Genomic DNA, 16,295 nt, shown 5'->3' with positions numbered 1-16,295 from the left:
TGTTTATATTTACATGGTACTTTTCCTTAAAATGGAATCTGAGAAACAATGAAAAGTTACTCCTGTGATAATGATTAGGTGAAGGAGGTGTGCCTGGAGGAGGCACTTGCCAAACACTGGGATTCCCTAGAGTTGTTTACTTCCATTTATTCATTTAGACTCTCCTTCTCATATGCCTTGGACACACTATGGTCTGGAAGTCACATGAAGGGATCGCTAACTCAAGGCAAGGGAAGGATCCCACCATGCACTTCTCCAGCCTCCTCCCTTTGGTTGGACTCATTCGCCATAAATGGAAAATGGATTGAATCTCTTCCCTTCCCAAAGAACAGTGCTCTCCCTGGAATACCAGGAAGTTATTGCAAATGATCTCAAAAAGCATTTGATACATGAAAAACTGCTTGTAATTTAAGTGAAAAGGAGCATATTGTAAACATGTATCAATAGCATGGTTTCTGTGCCGTAAAAAAATAATATAAAATGATCTGTGTGGGTGTGTCTGAGAACATGTAACACACGTGTCTTTATATTTGCATAAGAAAGTGATAGAATGACACAGACAAAAGTATTAACATTGGCATGTGCTGATTAAAGGATTAGGGAAAATTATTTTTCTTCTGCATAGTCTATTGCTTTTAAAATGTGTATTACGAAAAATGTATTACTTTTTTGGTAATTTTACATTTTAAGTATAATTAACAGTGTTGTATTAGTTTCGGGTGTACAACATAATAACTCAACAATGCTATGCGTTCCTAAGGGCTCAGCATGATCCATGTGCTCTGAATCCCCTTTATTTGTTTCTATAAAAATGTATTACTTTTCAAGTATTTAATATTTTTTTCAAGTATTTAATATATTTAACAAAGAAGTATTTCCTTGTGTTTTGTTAATTAGCATGAACACCTGAAGAAGTCTTATAGACTGAAGAATTTCTTCGTTTTCTATATTTCTGCTCTCTGTGTCTGGTTCAAGATGCCCCACTGTGCTTAGGGGGATGGACACATTTGGGAAACCCACTGTCACCACATGCTCTGATAATGAGAAAATGTGTGGCTAACCTCCATGCTTCAGTTTTATGGATCCATTTATAGATTTTCATTCTTCTTCTCACAGGGGCAAGGGTAACAAAGACTGACTTACACACAAATATATGATATTTTTGGATCTAAATAAAATGCTTGCCTTCTACTCACTGAGAGGACAGCTATTGTTTTCCCTCCCTTAGGAGGGTGAATTCCCAGATTCACCACACTTCCCTCCTGAGAGAGACTTTGCTGGCCTCACCCCTGGGGGATGGGATGACATAATACCTGCGTTTCAGACAGACGTCTTACGTTTGCCTTGCGCGTGTTCTCTCTGGGTTAGACCCTCCCTCCCACAAGCCTCAGTGGGAGGTTCTTACCAACAGAAAAGTCAGGATAGGGAGAAACTAAACTGTAAGCTGAAAAGAAAAATATAAACAAACAGGTATTTTGTTGGGATGCCTGGGTGGCTCAGTTGTTTAAGCATCTGCCTTCAGCTCGGGTCATGATCCAGGAGTCCTGGGATCGAATCCCACATCGGGCTCCCTGCTTGGCAGGGAGTCTGCTTCTCCCTCTGACTCTCCCCCCTCTCATGCTCTCTATTATTATCTCTCTCAATAAATAAATAAAAATCTTAAAAAAAACAACAACAGGTATTTGACTATTTTGCCCCGTAAATTCAGATAGGTAAACTTTAAGTCCTGGTTATGAATGACTTGAATTTTCTGAGACTTGGTTCCTTTCCACATAGGAGAATCCTTAAAGAGGACAATAATATTTGCTTTTTACAGGGATGGTTCCCATAAAAGACAGTTCTTTTGTTGCTTATTTAAATCATACAATGTAAAGAGGTCTGAGATTGAAGAACCTGTTTTGAGAAGAGACTTGTAAGGTAGAATTGGAAAATCAACTACCTGCACCACAAGAGAGAGAGCACGGAGACTGCACTGTGGTCCAGGCATGGCTGTGCCTTTTTGAGGCTGGCTGAGTTCCATTTGTGACCTTGGGAAGTGCATACTTCCAAGCTATCCCCGGATTTTTGCCTTGCATCAGGACCTGGACAGCACAGATAGAAACCAGAAATGAAGAGACAGGTCAGACCCTGGAATTCCAGAAATCTCACCGAACATTTTAAAGATATTTGTATGACATTTTGACCTTAAACTTGGCTCACGCCGTTGTTCGCAAGTGTGTTTTATGTTGATTTCAAGTTTTCCCTTGATACTTTAAAATGTGTATTTCCATATCATCAAAGTTGTGATTTAGATGGATGCTAAATAGGGAAACATGACGACTTTTGCTATAAGCCCACTACCCTCAACTCTATGTATATCCATTAATAAAGCAAAAAAAAAATTTTTTTTTTTTTTTTTTACAATATATTGAAGGCAGTAAGGTTATATTATGAGGTCTCGACCTTCCCATTACACTTGAAAGCCTAGCATGGGCCTAACAGAGTGGTGTCTCACAGATAATGGTTGAAACTGAATCTACATATATATTTTTTTCTTTATTTTTAATTTTTTAAATTTATTTTATGTTAGTCACCATACATCAGTTTTTGATGAAGTGTTCCATGATTCATTGTTTGTGTATAACACCCAGTGCTCCATGCAGTACGCGTCCTCCCTAATACCCACCACCAGGCTAACCCATCCCCCCCTCCCCTAAAACCCTCAGTTTGTTTCTCAGAGTCCATAGTCTCTCATGGTTCATCTCCCCCTCCAATTTCCCCCGCTTCATTTTTCCCTTCCTACTATCTTCTTTTTTAACATATATTATTTATTTCAGAGGTACAGGTCTTTGATTCAACAGTCTTACCCAATTCACAGCGCTCACCATAGCACATGCCCTCCCCAATGTCTATCACCCAGCCACCCGAACCCTCCCACCCCCACCACTCCAGCAACCCTCAGTTTGTTTTCTGAGGTTAAGAATATATATTTTTAAGATTTATCCTGGGCCACAATTTACAATCCTTCTCCTGGGTGCCAGTAGAAGCTGGGCACGAGGGAGGAACTCCAAAAACCATAGAATACCCCGCTCATAGTTACCTATCATCAATTTTAGAATCCAAGGAATTCCAGTAGGATTTCCAAAGAGAATGTATCTGTCAATTTTGTACCAGGATGAACAGATATGACAAAATGAAATAGGACCAGAAGTAGGGGTTGCTAATGTATATACTGGAATGGATTTAATCTCCAAAGGACTTAGGATACATGAAAAGATGCTCAACATCACTGATCATCAAGGAAATACAAATCAAATTACAGTAAGATACCACCTCACACCAGTCAGAATGGCTAAAATCAACAACACAAGAAACAACAGGTGTTGGCGAGGATGGGGAGAAAGGGGAAGGAACACTTTTGCACTGTTGGTGGGAATGCAAACTGGTGTAGCCACTGTGGAAAACAGTATGGAGGTTCCTCCAAAAGTTAAAAATAGAGCTACCCTATGATCCAACAGTTGTACTATTATTTACCCCACGAATACAAAAATATTAATTCAAAGGGATACATGCACCCTGATGTTTATAGCAGCATTATCTACAAGAGCCAAATTATGGAAACAGCCCAAGTGTCCATCAATAGATGAATGGATAAAGAAGATGTGGTATGTATATACAATGGAGTATTACTCAGCCATAAAAAAAAATGAAATCTTGCCATGCAATGACATGGATGGAGCTAGAAAACCTTATGCTAAGTGAAATGAGTCAGTCAGAGAAAGACAAATACCATACGATCTCACTCTTATGTGGAATTTAAGAAAAAATGAGCATGGGGGGAAAGTGAGAGAGAGGGGCAAGCCAAGAAACAGAGTCTTAACTCTAAAGAACAAACTGAGGGTTACCAGAGGGGAGGTGGTGGGGGTGGGTCAAACAGGTGATAGGGATTAAGGGGTGTACTTGTCCTGATGAGCAAGGGGTGACGTATGGAAGCACTGAATCCCTATATTGTATACCTGAAACTAATTATTACACTGTATGTGAACTGGAATTTGAATAAAAATTAAAAAAAAAAAAAGAGGACAAGGACTCAGGATAAATCTGACCCTATAAGGTCTGGCCACTAACATAAGACCAATCATGTACTGGCACGTCCCACATGTCAGGCCCTCTGCTGGGTATTTTCTAGGCATTATCTCAAAACATTCCTATAACAACTCTTCAACGTAGCTGCTCATTTTTTCATTGGGAAAAAACTGACAAGAAAGAACTTGTACAGGATCACACAGGTGACTCTTGAATAAGCTTAAAATAGAACATAGGACCGCCAGCCAAATGTGCCTAAATATTGCAATCTATCACCTTGTCTTTGGGGCAAACATTATTTGCCTCCCTTCCTGATGCTTTCTTTTCTTAAGTATTGCTTTTCCTTTTTTCCTCTTCTTTTAATCTCAAACATGAGTATAAATAGCTCCCGCCCCATGAGTCTTGTGGAAAATTCTTTACCACTAGGACTGGGCATTCATGCCCCAAAAGCAAAGCAGATTTCCAGTTAAAAATAGGAAGCCCTGGCTCTTTCTCTGTCTGGTGGGACCCACTTCAATTAGGGCTGCGTGGGTGGTAGCTATTCAGGGACCTTCATTACACCAACCACTGCTCAGGATACTACAAAATGGTTTCCACTTGCTGTTAGTTTCAGCGTCTCCAGGAATATTATGGCTTACTCCGAAGATTCCATGGTGTGAACATTGTTTGTTGTACAACAAAATGAATACTTGGTGCCTCCCAGAAACAACCAACATCCTGTCAGATGGGTCTTTGTTCCCTTCACCCCCATCCAAAACAAAACACAATAGGTAATAGTACCATTAAAATGGACACATGCCAAATTTTCCTTAGTCACCAACGAAAACCTCAAAATCAAGGTCCTAGAGGTCTTACTTTTGAAGACCTTTCTAGTCTTTTTCTTCTTTTTCCAGCTACGTCATACAACTGTTCTTGATATTAAGTACACAATTGAGAGTTTTATTCACAATCACACCAGAATTTTGAGAGAGGTTTTACATTCTGAAAAGAATCTTGATGCTCATTGCTATTTCAACTCAATTTCCCCTTCAATTAAAGTAGTATCTTGTATGTAACACTTTGGGTTTCTGTTTTCTTTGTGCCATATCCCTTTTAGCGGGATCTCTTTGTACAGAGACCTCACAGGGAGACAGTAATGCAGTGCACCTGCCCACGTGTGCAGTAAAACGTAGGTGAAGCACATGACGTTGTAGTAAGCAATAACGCTCAGGAGGCAGGATGATTTTATAACACATGATGTATCACACACGCGTGTAAGGGACACAAGTTCAAGTGTTAAGCATGATAGAGAAAGAAATCCACTCACTTATCTCCACTTCCTAAGACCACTCCATTCTCTCCCATTCAAACTAGATCCTGATGTTGACTACCACAGGGCAAATGGGTCCCCAGTGGAAATGCATAAAATATTAAAAATACTACTTCTTGCCTTTTGAGTTTGGAAGACTTCCATTCTGGTGATTTGAGAGGGACTTAACACACTTTCAATGGGCATTGAAAATATGTTCTTTGACCTTTTAGAGAGACTCTAGAACCTAAGCCGTATGTGGCCTGTGGTTTCTCTGTAAAACATTTTAAAATGTTGCTGTGAATAGCAGGAGGTGTTTAGGAAAAAAAAATTAAGCAAATCAAAGTGTCATTACTATTGAACAAAACCAATCAAGATGTCAAGTGTCCCTCAGGCTCCAGTAAAGCTAGCCATAGAGAATTAACAATGCTACCAATAAGAAGAGAATTTACACAATCTCCCCCGTGAAACCTCTTTCTGCATCTGTACTCACACGCTCTAGCTCTCCTACTCTTCCCCACAACGCCTGACCCTAGCTCCTGTTCGGTCCAGGTTCTCCACTACGCTCCAGATTCCATCTGCCCTCATCCACCTAAGGACACCACTACCAGAACTGCCCCTTTATCTTGAGCTTTACTGAAATGTCCCTATTAGATCTTTCCCATCAGCATCCAAGCACGCTATTATCTATCGCCTCTGAAAAAAATCTCCACACATGTGGGATATATCTCCACATATCCCTCCAGCTCATATCCCAATTCACTGATTCCCTTTAGAGCAAAAATCCCTCAAAGAGTTGTCTTTACTCTCTGTCTCCATATATTTTCTCATTCACCCATGATCCTTCTGGATCAGGCGTCCCTCCCCAACACATCACCGAAACCGCTCTTTCAAGGGCACCCTGCCATATCCAAGAGTTGATGGGCCTCGTCTTACTGGATACAATCGATCCCTTCCTCCTTGCTTTGCCACCCGAAGCGGATTCTCTCAGTTCTTTTCCTGCCCCACAAAACTTCATTCCTAATTTCTTTGGCTGAATCCTCCTCATCTCCTAACTATTCATTATCAAAGGGACCTCCAACACCTTGACCTCTCGTTTATTTATACACACTCCTTCACGTGACTTCATCCAGTGCTCTGATTTTAAGTACAATCCACATGCTGACCACTCCCAAATTCATCACTCCACACCATATTTTCCAAGAGAACATTCTACAATGATGATCGTGTACTCTAATCCCATGGTGCTCCATGCAGTAACCACAAGCCACATGCGGCTACTGAGCACAGCATATTACTGTGACTACATAAGCCTTTACATTTAATTTAAATCTAAACTTACATAACCATGTGTGGATAGTGGTTGCCCTATAGGGCAGCAGAACTGGAGATGAAACCCATCTTCTGAGGTCCATATTCACACATTCAGCTGCCTATGGAGCATCTCTACCTGAAGTTTTAAAAGGCATATCAACATACAACACTGAACTCACGGTTCTCCTCCCTGTATCATGTTCTTCTCAATCCCATGTAATGGCAACCGATCCTTCCAATCATTCAGGCTAAGATAAAAAGTTGGAAGCACCCCATCTCCTTTTTCTCACACCCTACAACTAACCAACCAGGAAATGGTGTTCTCTTCATGTCCAGGGTACCTCCAATCTGACCGTGTCTCACTTTGTCTCTTGCCACTGTTGTTTCCCTGGTCTAAGCTACGCTCATCACCTCTTCTGATTTCCATGCTCACGGCGCTCTAGGGATGAGGAGAAGCCATATTCTCCAGTAGAGGAAATAAGGCCGCCCCATTTAGTACTATAATAATCATTCGCTGACAATTACTAAAGGGATGAAAATCCCCTAGAACCTGCAAAGGAAAATCAAATGCTGCTGTGAAATTTGGGGCGGGGGAGGGGGAGGAGAGGACAGATCACATGACTCCCTAAAGAAGCTTTTTATCTGTCATTTAATGAATGAAGTATCTTGGCGATAATTTCCGCCGAAAAGCCACAAAACAGCCAAGAGAATTTAAGTTTTCTTTGAGGATTTCTATTCCCCTCAAAGGGGCAAACTTGTATATTGAGTTTCCCACCTCCCTTCCCTCACAGTTTAAACAAAAATATGTAAGGATCCTCTGAAGGGTAAAATTTTTTTTTTAACTAAAAAAAATTTTTATTTAAATTCCAGTTAGCATATAGTGTAATATTAGCTTCAGGTGTACAATACAGTGATTTAGCACTGCCATACCTCACCCGGTGCTCAACATGACAAGTGCCCCCTTTCATCCCCATCACCTATTTCACCCATCCTCCACTGACCACCCATCTCTCTTCTGGTACCTACAGTTCATTCTCTATAGTTAAGACTCTGTTTCTTAGTTTGCCCCTCTCTCTTTTTTACCCTGTTTGCTCAATTGTTTTGTTTCTTAAATTCTACATATAAGTGAGATCCTATGGTATTTGCCTTTTTCTAATGGACTTGTTTCACATAGCATAAGATTTTCTAGCTCCATCCATGTCATTGCAAATGGTAAGATTTCATTCTTTTTTATGGCTGAGTAATATTTCATTGTATGTATATACCACCTTTTCTTTATCCATTCGTCAGTCGATAGACACTTAGGTTGTTTCCATAATTTGGCTATTGTAGATAATGCTGCTATAAATAGCGGGGGGTGTGTATCCCTTTGAATTAATATTTTTGTATTCTTTATGGTAAACAGTAGTTCTACTTTTAACTTTTTGAGGAACCTCCATACTGTTTTCCACAGTGGCTGCACCAGCTTGCATTCCCACCAACAGTGCAAGAGGGTTCCCCTTTCTCCGCATCCTTGCCAACACCTGCTGTCTCTTGTGTTGTTGATTTTAGCCATTCTGACTGGTGTGAGGTGGTATCTCACTGTAGTTTTGATTTGTATTTCCCTGATGATCAGTGAGGTTGAGCATCTTTTCATGTGTCTACTGGCTATCTGTATGTTTTCTTTGGAGAAATGTCTGTTCATGTTTTCTGTCCATTTTAAGTTGGATTATTTGGTTTTAGGGGGTTGAGTTTTAGGACTTATTTTAGATACTAACCCTTTTTCAGATATGTCATTTGCAAATATCTCCAATTCAGTAGGCTGCCTCTTAGTTTTGTTGATAGTTTCCTTCACTGTGCAGAAGTTTTTATTTTGATGTAGTCCCAAAAGTTTATTTCTGCTTTTGTTCCCCTTGGCTCAGGAGACATATCTAAAAAGATGTTGCTATGGCCAATGTCAAAGAAGTTACTGCCTGTGTTCCCTTCTAGGATATTTATGGCTTCAGGTCTCACATGTAGGTCTTTAGTCCATTTTGAATTTATTTTTGCATCTGGTGTAAGAAAGAGGTCCAGTTTCATTCTTTTGCATGTTGCTGTCCAGTTTTCCCAACACCATTTGCTGAAGAGACTATCTTTGCAGCATTGGATGTTCTTTCCTGCTTTGTTGAAGATTAACAGACCATAGAGTTGTAGCTTCATTTCTGAGTTTTCTATTCTGTTCCATTGATCTATGTGTCTATTTTTGTGCCAGTACCATACAGTTTTGTTTGTTATAGTTTTATAATATAACTTGAAGTCCAGAATTGTGATGCCTCCAGCTTTGTTTTTTTCAAGATTGCTTTGGCTATTCAGTGTCTTTCCATACAAATTTATATGTTCCATACACATTTTAGGATCATTTATTCTAGCTCTGTGAAAAATGCTGTTGGTATTTTAACAGGGCTTGCATTAAATGTGTGGATTGTTTTGGGTGGTATAGACATTTAAACAATATTTGTTATTCCAATCCATGAGCATGGCATGTCTACTTCTTTCTGCCATCTTCAATTTCTTTCATCAGTGTTTTATAGTTTTCAGGGTACAGGTCTTCTACCTCTTTGGTTAGACTTAATCCTTAATCTTACTATGTTTGGTGCAATTATAAATGGAAATGATTCCTTAATTTCTCTTTCTACTGCTTCATTATTGGTGTATAGAAATGCAACAGATTTCTGTATGTTGATTCTGTATCCTATGACTTTACTGAATTCATGTCTCAGTTCTAACAGTTTTTTGGGGGAGTTCTTAGGGTTTTCTATATATAGTATCATATGGAAGTTTTACTTCTTTCTTGCTGATCTGAGTGCCTTTTATTTTTTTTTTATATTTTATTTATTTATTTTAGAGAGAGAGAGAGAGTGAGAAAGAGCATGGGAGGAGAGACGGTCAGAGGGTGAAGCAGACTCCCCATTGAGTAGGGAGCCCAATGCAGGACTCGATCCCGGGACTCCAGGATCATGACCTGAGCCGAAGGCAGTCGCCTAACCAACTGAGCCACCCAGGCACCCTGAGTGCCTTTTATTTCTTTCTGTTGTCTGATTGCCGTGGCTAGAACTTCCAGTACTATGTTGAATAACAGTGGTGAGAGTAGACATCCTGCTCTTGTCCTGATCATAAAGAAAAAGCTCTCAGTTTTTCCCCATTTAGGATGATATTTGCTGTGGGTTTTTCATATATCGTCCTTAGTACGTTGAGTCATGTTCCCTCTAAACCTACTTTGTTGAGGGTTTTTACCATGAATGGATGTCGTACTTTGTCAAATGCTTTTTCAGTGTCTATTGAAATGATCACATGGTTCTTATCCTTTCTTTTATTAATGTGATGTATCATGTTGGTTGATTTGCAAATATTGAACCAATCTTGTAAACCAGGAATAAATCCCACGTGATCGTGGTTAATGATTTTTTAAATGTTTTTTTTTATTTTTTTAATTTTTAAAATTTATTTGACAGAGACATAGCGAGAGCAGGAACACAAGCAGGGGGAGTGGGAGAAGGAGAAGCAGGCTTCCCACCGAGCAGGGAGCCCGATGTGGGGCTTGATCACAGGACCCTGGGATCATGACCTGAGCCGAAGGCAGATGCTTAACATCTGAGCCACCCAGGCGCCCCGATTTTTTAAATGTTTTGTTGGATTCAGTTTGCTAGTATTTTGTTGAGGATTTTTGCATCTACCTCTCAAAGATATTGGCCTATAGTTCTCTTTTTTAGTGAGGTCTTTATCTAGTTTTGATGCCAAGGTAATGCTGGCCTCATAGAATGAATTTGGAAGTTTTCCTTCTTTTTCTACTTTTTGGAAGAGATTGAGAAGAATAAGTATTAATTTGAAGAGTAAAATTCTTGAGCTAAAAGTAGCAACAGCAGCAAGCAGATTTGATTCCAAGAAGGCAACTAATCTATTTCATATTATCAAAGTAATAAGTTTACTCAGCCAGCCAAAGCAAGAAGAAGAATAACTTAACACAATTTACTATAAATATTCACAAGATTATATGATGTGTTCATATAATATATGGCATATAGGACATATTTATATTTTGTTTGCTGAACACATTAATGCATTCAGTGAGCACATAATGAATAAAAGATTCTCAACTTTAAAAAATGAAATGACTTAAGGCTTGACTATAATGTCTACGTAGCTGTAAATTCACATGCAGAGTTGTGTGCACAATCACGTAGGCTGAAAGACAATATTTGTGTAAACCAGCAAAAAGCTGATTTAAGAGTCTAACATCAGCTCATACAGGCCTCTGAAAGGCAGTAATTATTTAAACAAATAGACATCAAGGCCAAGTATATAAAAGATGAGTATTTGCCAATTATAACATAGTATTTGCTTCTCAATGATAATTAAGGTATTCTTTGTCCTTTTCTTTATCCTGTATTGAGGAGCAAAGTGACCAAGAACAGAATACACAGCAATCATCTTGTCTCTCACTTTCTGATGCTTGCAAATAGTCAATCCTTTGGAAACATGTTGTCTGCTTAGCCAATAGAATCTCTGTAGGTCACTCTTTCACCCTGTTCTCAAAAAGATAGGATTTTGTTAAAAAAAAATCCTACCCTAAAGAATGGCTACATAAATTGTGGGGCCTGATGCAAAATGAAAACACAAGGCCCCTTGTTTAAAAAAAATTATTGGGATGCCTGGGTGGCTCAGTTGGTTAAGTGTCTGCTTTCAGCTCAGGTCATGATTCCAGGGTCCTGGGATCGAGCCCCACATCGGGCTCCCTGCTCAGCGAGGAGTCTGCTTCTCCCTCTCCCTCTGCTGCTCCCCCTGCTCATGCTCTCTCTCACTCGGTCTCTCAAATAAAAAAAAATCTTAAAAACATTATTAAGAATTTCAAGTTAGTGACAGCAGAGCATTAGACTGAACAGAGAGTCCTTCTGAGCATGAGGCTTTGTGGACGTTGTAGGTCCCGGCCATTAAGGCTGTCACCTGCACCAGGTTTAAGACACAATTTTAGACTTTCCAAATTCTAAATGACCCTGTGGTCTAACACTGATGTCACCCACCCTTCCTAAACGGAGACAATAGCCTCTGGTCAGGTGGGCCTGCACCTAAGGACGTCAGTATGACTCTGGCCATCCCTTTGATCACAGACTCTCCCACCTGCACCTGGAGAGCAGGAGTAACCACACAGCTGAGACTCCAGCTGCCCCCATGAACGCAGAGGAACCCGGCTGGGACAAGGGGCAATGTGAACCCGATCGTTCCTGCCACTCACATCTATTTCAAAGCATTTTCAGTGACTTTGTCGAAAGCAGTCAGTAACTGTTCTTGGCTCTAGTGGAGAACACAGATGCCCTCCGGGTCCCGGGAACGCCCCCCACTGCCTCCCCCCAGCCGCGGCACGAGGATCACAATTCTGTTTCTGAGCCACCCCACGCTGCATGTCAGCCTGCACGGCGAGCTGGTAAATGCGCACATTTAGAGAGCCCGCCAGCGATTCAGTCTACTTAACTGGACTTAGTCCAGAGAATTTTCCAGCCAACTGGCACTGGGTCTCTAATTTACAGCTGACAAGCAACCTCCATAACTACTTCCAGGTCCTTAGTAGAACTGTTTAATGTCTACCTCTAACACACGAACCACCTGACTTCAGACACAACATTCAACAGCTTTGACCGCAGGGTGCAGAGTTATAAAATTTACAGCTTCTTAAGTTGGAAAACCACAGACGGACTGGAGTCTACCAACTGCCCTCTGAAGGAGGGGGGGTTCGGTTTCTGCTTAGGGCACACAAAGTTAAAACAAAGGACACATTGAGTCATCTTGGGTAAACGCCTCTCTTTCTTTTGCTCCCCCTTTTAATTTTTAATGTTATAAATGCCTTCTATAAACTATGTCTATATATGCATTGTAAACTATAAATGCCTTCAATCAGTTTTGTATTTTTTTAATTTAAGGCCTTTTATTTTTTAAATTTTTAAAAATATTTATTTGAGAGAGAGAGAGAGAATTGGAGGGGAGGGACAGAGGGAGAGGATCAAGCACACACCATGCTGAACATGGAGCCCCAAGTGGGGCTCAATCTCAGGACCGAGAGATCACCACCTCAGAGGAAATTAAGCCACCCAGACAACCCTCATTTAAGGCCTTTAAAAAAAAAAAAAAAAGTTGTCTGAATTCTCCCAAGTAAATCAGAGAGTTACAGATAGGCTTTAAGGACTGGCCTTTTAACTAATGTAAGCTAGAAAGCTTGTTTCTTGTCCTCAATAATGTATTTGACTTAACAGCAATGCTTTGAAATAACAGCAATGCTTATTGTAGTTATTGTATGCCAAAGGATTGTACATGCATCGTCTCATTTAAAGTTGATAACGGTATCACGAGGAAGACTGAGTGCTGTTCTTCCCCCAGTACTGTAGATGAATAAACTCATTACAGGGGCACTAGCTAGTTAAGTAGCAACACTGGGACTCGAGTCTCTGATACAGTCTGACTCCAAAACTTGACGTCTTCTCTCTTACCACACTCTTTCTCCAGCTCTGAAACACAATGCCTGGGACCATACTTTAAAATGCTAAAAATGGTACGAGCCATGGGAAGTACTCTGTCACTGGGATTCAATAGCATGCTATAGCATTTACCTTGCGCTTTGGGTTCAAACCTGGAACTTGTATTTCTTGACCGTGCTAAGGTCTGGTTTAGGCATAGGTGACTTTTGATCTCCTCAATCTATTTTCCCCCTGGGTTTATTTAGAGGTTTTACCAAACCTGCTGTTGTGACAACTGAAACAGGATAGGCTTTGTAGACTGGCCCTTCTGGACAGACTGTGACTCGAGTGCACAGGACCTCACATGTCGAATAACACTCAGGGAAGGGACAGCTCGGTGGTATGGAGCCATGTTTTTGTAAGGTGCTGTGATTTCTGGAAGCCCCTGTGATGTCACAACTCTGCCCGTTGTCTCTGCCTTCTTGTTTGCTTCCGGGCTGGAAAGACACACCCAGGGATCAGCAGGACTGTGACTGGGGTGGGCTCCCCGGAAATGCAACTATTAGGCAGCTTCAGAGGTGGGGGTGGACACCCCGAGCCCCGCCCTCATTCCTCGGAGTTTAATGAAGAGAAATAAATAGTGTTCTCCCACCCGTCACTCAAGTATTTGCCATGAATCAACTGGGGCGGAGGGAGGGGGGAGGCACACTTCAAATAGCAAATGGCAGCCTCTAGACAAATGAGGTGGCATCACAAAAGCTCCTCGGAATCATCCTCTGGAGCCGGAGGTCTCTCTCATCTGTTCCGAATTAATTCTCCGTTACTTCTTTGCCTCTTCTGGGTTTTGTGTCTTCGCTCAAGTCCGTGCTACTTGGCTAATCTCCTCTCCCCGACGCTGATTTGATCCTGAGGCACGTCTTTCCCGAGGCTGGCCTCTTGAGGGGGGCAGAATTCAGATGGCAGGGGCACAAGGCAACACTCCGGCCCATCCACCTGCTCCCCACGGCCCCACCGGCTTGGTCTGCCGCAGTGTGGAGGAAGTTGTTTATTAATTTTCCTGAGATGTCTTTTTCTGCCTTGAGACTGGCCTGTGGCTCCCCGGTTTCTCACTTACCAGCCTTACAAAGGGCAACGGGCTTCCCAAGGGTTAAACATCCCTTGTGCCACCTCACACGGAGGAGGAGGAAAAAAGTCCTCAGCATTCAAGAGAGCTTGTATTTTTAAGACTTTTTCAAAAAGGAAAGAATGCCATCAAAACACAGGTGATCAGATTTCAGTCTTCGAAAAACAACCTGTGTTATCATGTCATCCTGAATCCTGTTTACCACACAGAGATGAAGTGACTGTATAATGAAACACTCATGATGAATCTCCTCACGTTCCCTCCCACTGTGGGGTGGTTTGATGCAGAGTATGACTAGGTGGTTGTTGGGTGTGTGTGTGTGTGTGTGTGTGTGTGTGTGTGTGTGTTAGAGAGAGAGAGAGAGAGATAGATCAAGAGAGACATAGACACAGAGAGATGGAGAAAGAGAAAATGAAGGAGAACAGAGAGGAAGTGGAAGAAAGAGCCAGAAGGGAGGAGAGCAAGAACGGGGAGGAGGAGGAGGAGGGACAAGATGCATCAACTAGCAAAAAAGCTCACCTTCAGTCACTTCTAAAAAATGTGTCATTTCTAAGGGGACACCTGATCATGAAAAAATAAATCGTGTGTGTGTGTGTGTGTGTGTGTTTTAAAACATTCATTTATTTGTTTTGGGGAGAGAGAGAGAGCGCGAGTGCATTTGAACAGTGCAGTGAGGAGGGGTAGAGAAAGAAGGAGAGAATCTCAAGCAGGCTCCATGCTGAACACAGAGCCCAGTTCAGGGCTGGATCCCAAGACCCTGAGATCATGACCCGAGCTGAAACCAAGACTCGGACGCCTAACCGACTGAGCCACCCAGGTGCCCCAATTTTTTGTGTTTTTAATTCTTATTACCAAGGTCTCTTAAAACTGTATGTTAAACAGGCCTTTTGCACAGTGATTAAACAAAGTACAAAGTCCGTGACATTACATTTCCTATATCTCAACCTCAACATGGAAAAATATTAAGTTTTCAGCTATCCTCAAAAAGCCCGACATATATATATCCGTGTCAGATTAAATGACTATTTTTCAACAAAAGCCATGTGTAAATTTCAACTCTGATGTTCAATTTCCACATTTCTGTGAAATTGTTCAAAATGTAATTCCTTACACAACAGACACACACCCCCCCACACCCAATCTAGCTACGTGGGGTATAGAAGTAACACATTTAGCTTTTCCCGTGCTCCGAAAGCCAATAAAATAAACATAATATGGTGCGGTCCATACATAATGTCCTAAAGACTTAACACACAAGCTGACTTTTCAGTCCTTCAGATGACTAATGAATGCACTAGTTCAATGAGAAATTCTTTAGACTTTATGCCAGACTTACGTTGTGGGAATATGTTGAATAGAAGAAATATGTGGAAGTTATCTAGTTTATAATAACTGTCTCTGTAGTGATCTCAGAAAGCAGATGATTGCCAAGTCAATATTGATTTCTTTTTTGCTGGGGTACGTGTGTGTGTGTGTGTGTGTGTGTTTGTGTGTGTACAAGGGGGTTTTCCCTGAAGAATGCAGAAATTTAATACAGGGTCCTGAAAATTAGCTCCTTTTCTTCAAGTCATTAACATGTATATGTATGAATATACTTCAAAATAAAAACTTGATTGATGGACTTAAATAATGCCTTAAAAATTTAAGACCTAAGACAATCATATAAATCCTTGACTACCCTTAGGAATTTCCCTTGGCCACTGAGGAAATCAATGGGGCCAGCTCTGTTTAAACTGACATCCACCTGTTGCAAATGTGGAAACATGTTGAGTCAAGGTTCCAGGGAGAATGAATGTTTGTAACAGAGACTGCATTTTAAACGGGGTGACTCAGTGATAGAAGTGAAGGTCTGTTTTCCATTTAGTTTAAGTTGAGCTTCCCTATGAAGACATTCTAGAAGGTTTCGACATGTAAAAAGAACCAGATGCAGAAGACACTTCTTTTTGGTGTCAGGCCATGTGCTTATTTCTTGGGATTAACTGACAGCAGTCAATTACTCCCAGGATTGCATAACCCTTGCCTTGCACTAGGCTACACCCAGAAA

At 41.0% G+C, this 16,295-nt stretch overlaps 1 protein-coding gene across 1 annotated transcript in view; it reads right to left on the bottom strand.

Annotated features, from left to right (window-relative positions):
• The window catches only part of ADAMTS18 (ADAM metallopeptidase with thrombospondin type 1 motif 18), a gene marked incomplete at its 5' end in the record, with an annotated part of 147,251 nt that overhangs the window by 18,634 nt on the left and 112,322 nt on the right, over window positions 1-16,295 (bottom strand). Inside the window, one exon of the mRNA XM_035024511.1 lies at window positions 1,940-2,081. Within this exon, the coding sequence (XP_034880402.1) occupies window positions 1,940-2,081 (142 nt within the window). The remainder of the gene's footprint in view (window positions 1-1,939; window positions 2,082-16,295) is intronic.

The sequence above is a fragment of the Mirounga leonina genome, unplaced genomic scaffold, assembly GCF_011800145.1.
Source record: "Mirounga leonina isolate KUSES-001 unplaced genomic scaffold, KU_Mleo_1.0 Mir_180, whole genome shotgun sequence".
Classification (NCBI taxonomy): Eukaryota; Metazoa; Chordata; class Mammalia; order Carnivora; family Phocidae; genus Mirounga; species Mirounga leonina.
Note: the sequence above shows the minus strand (reverse complement) of the source record. Positions and strands in the feature narration are given on the sequence as shown.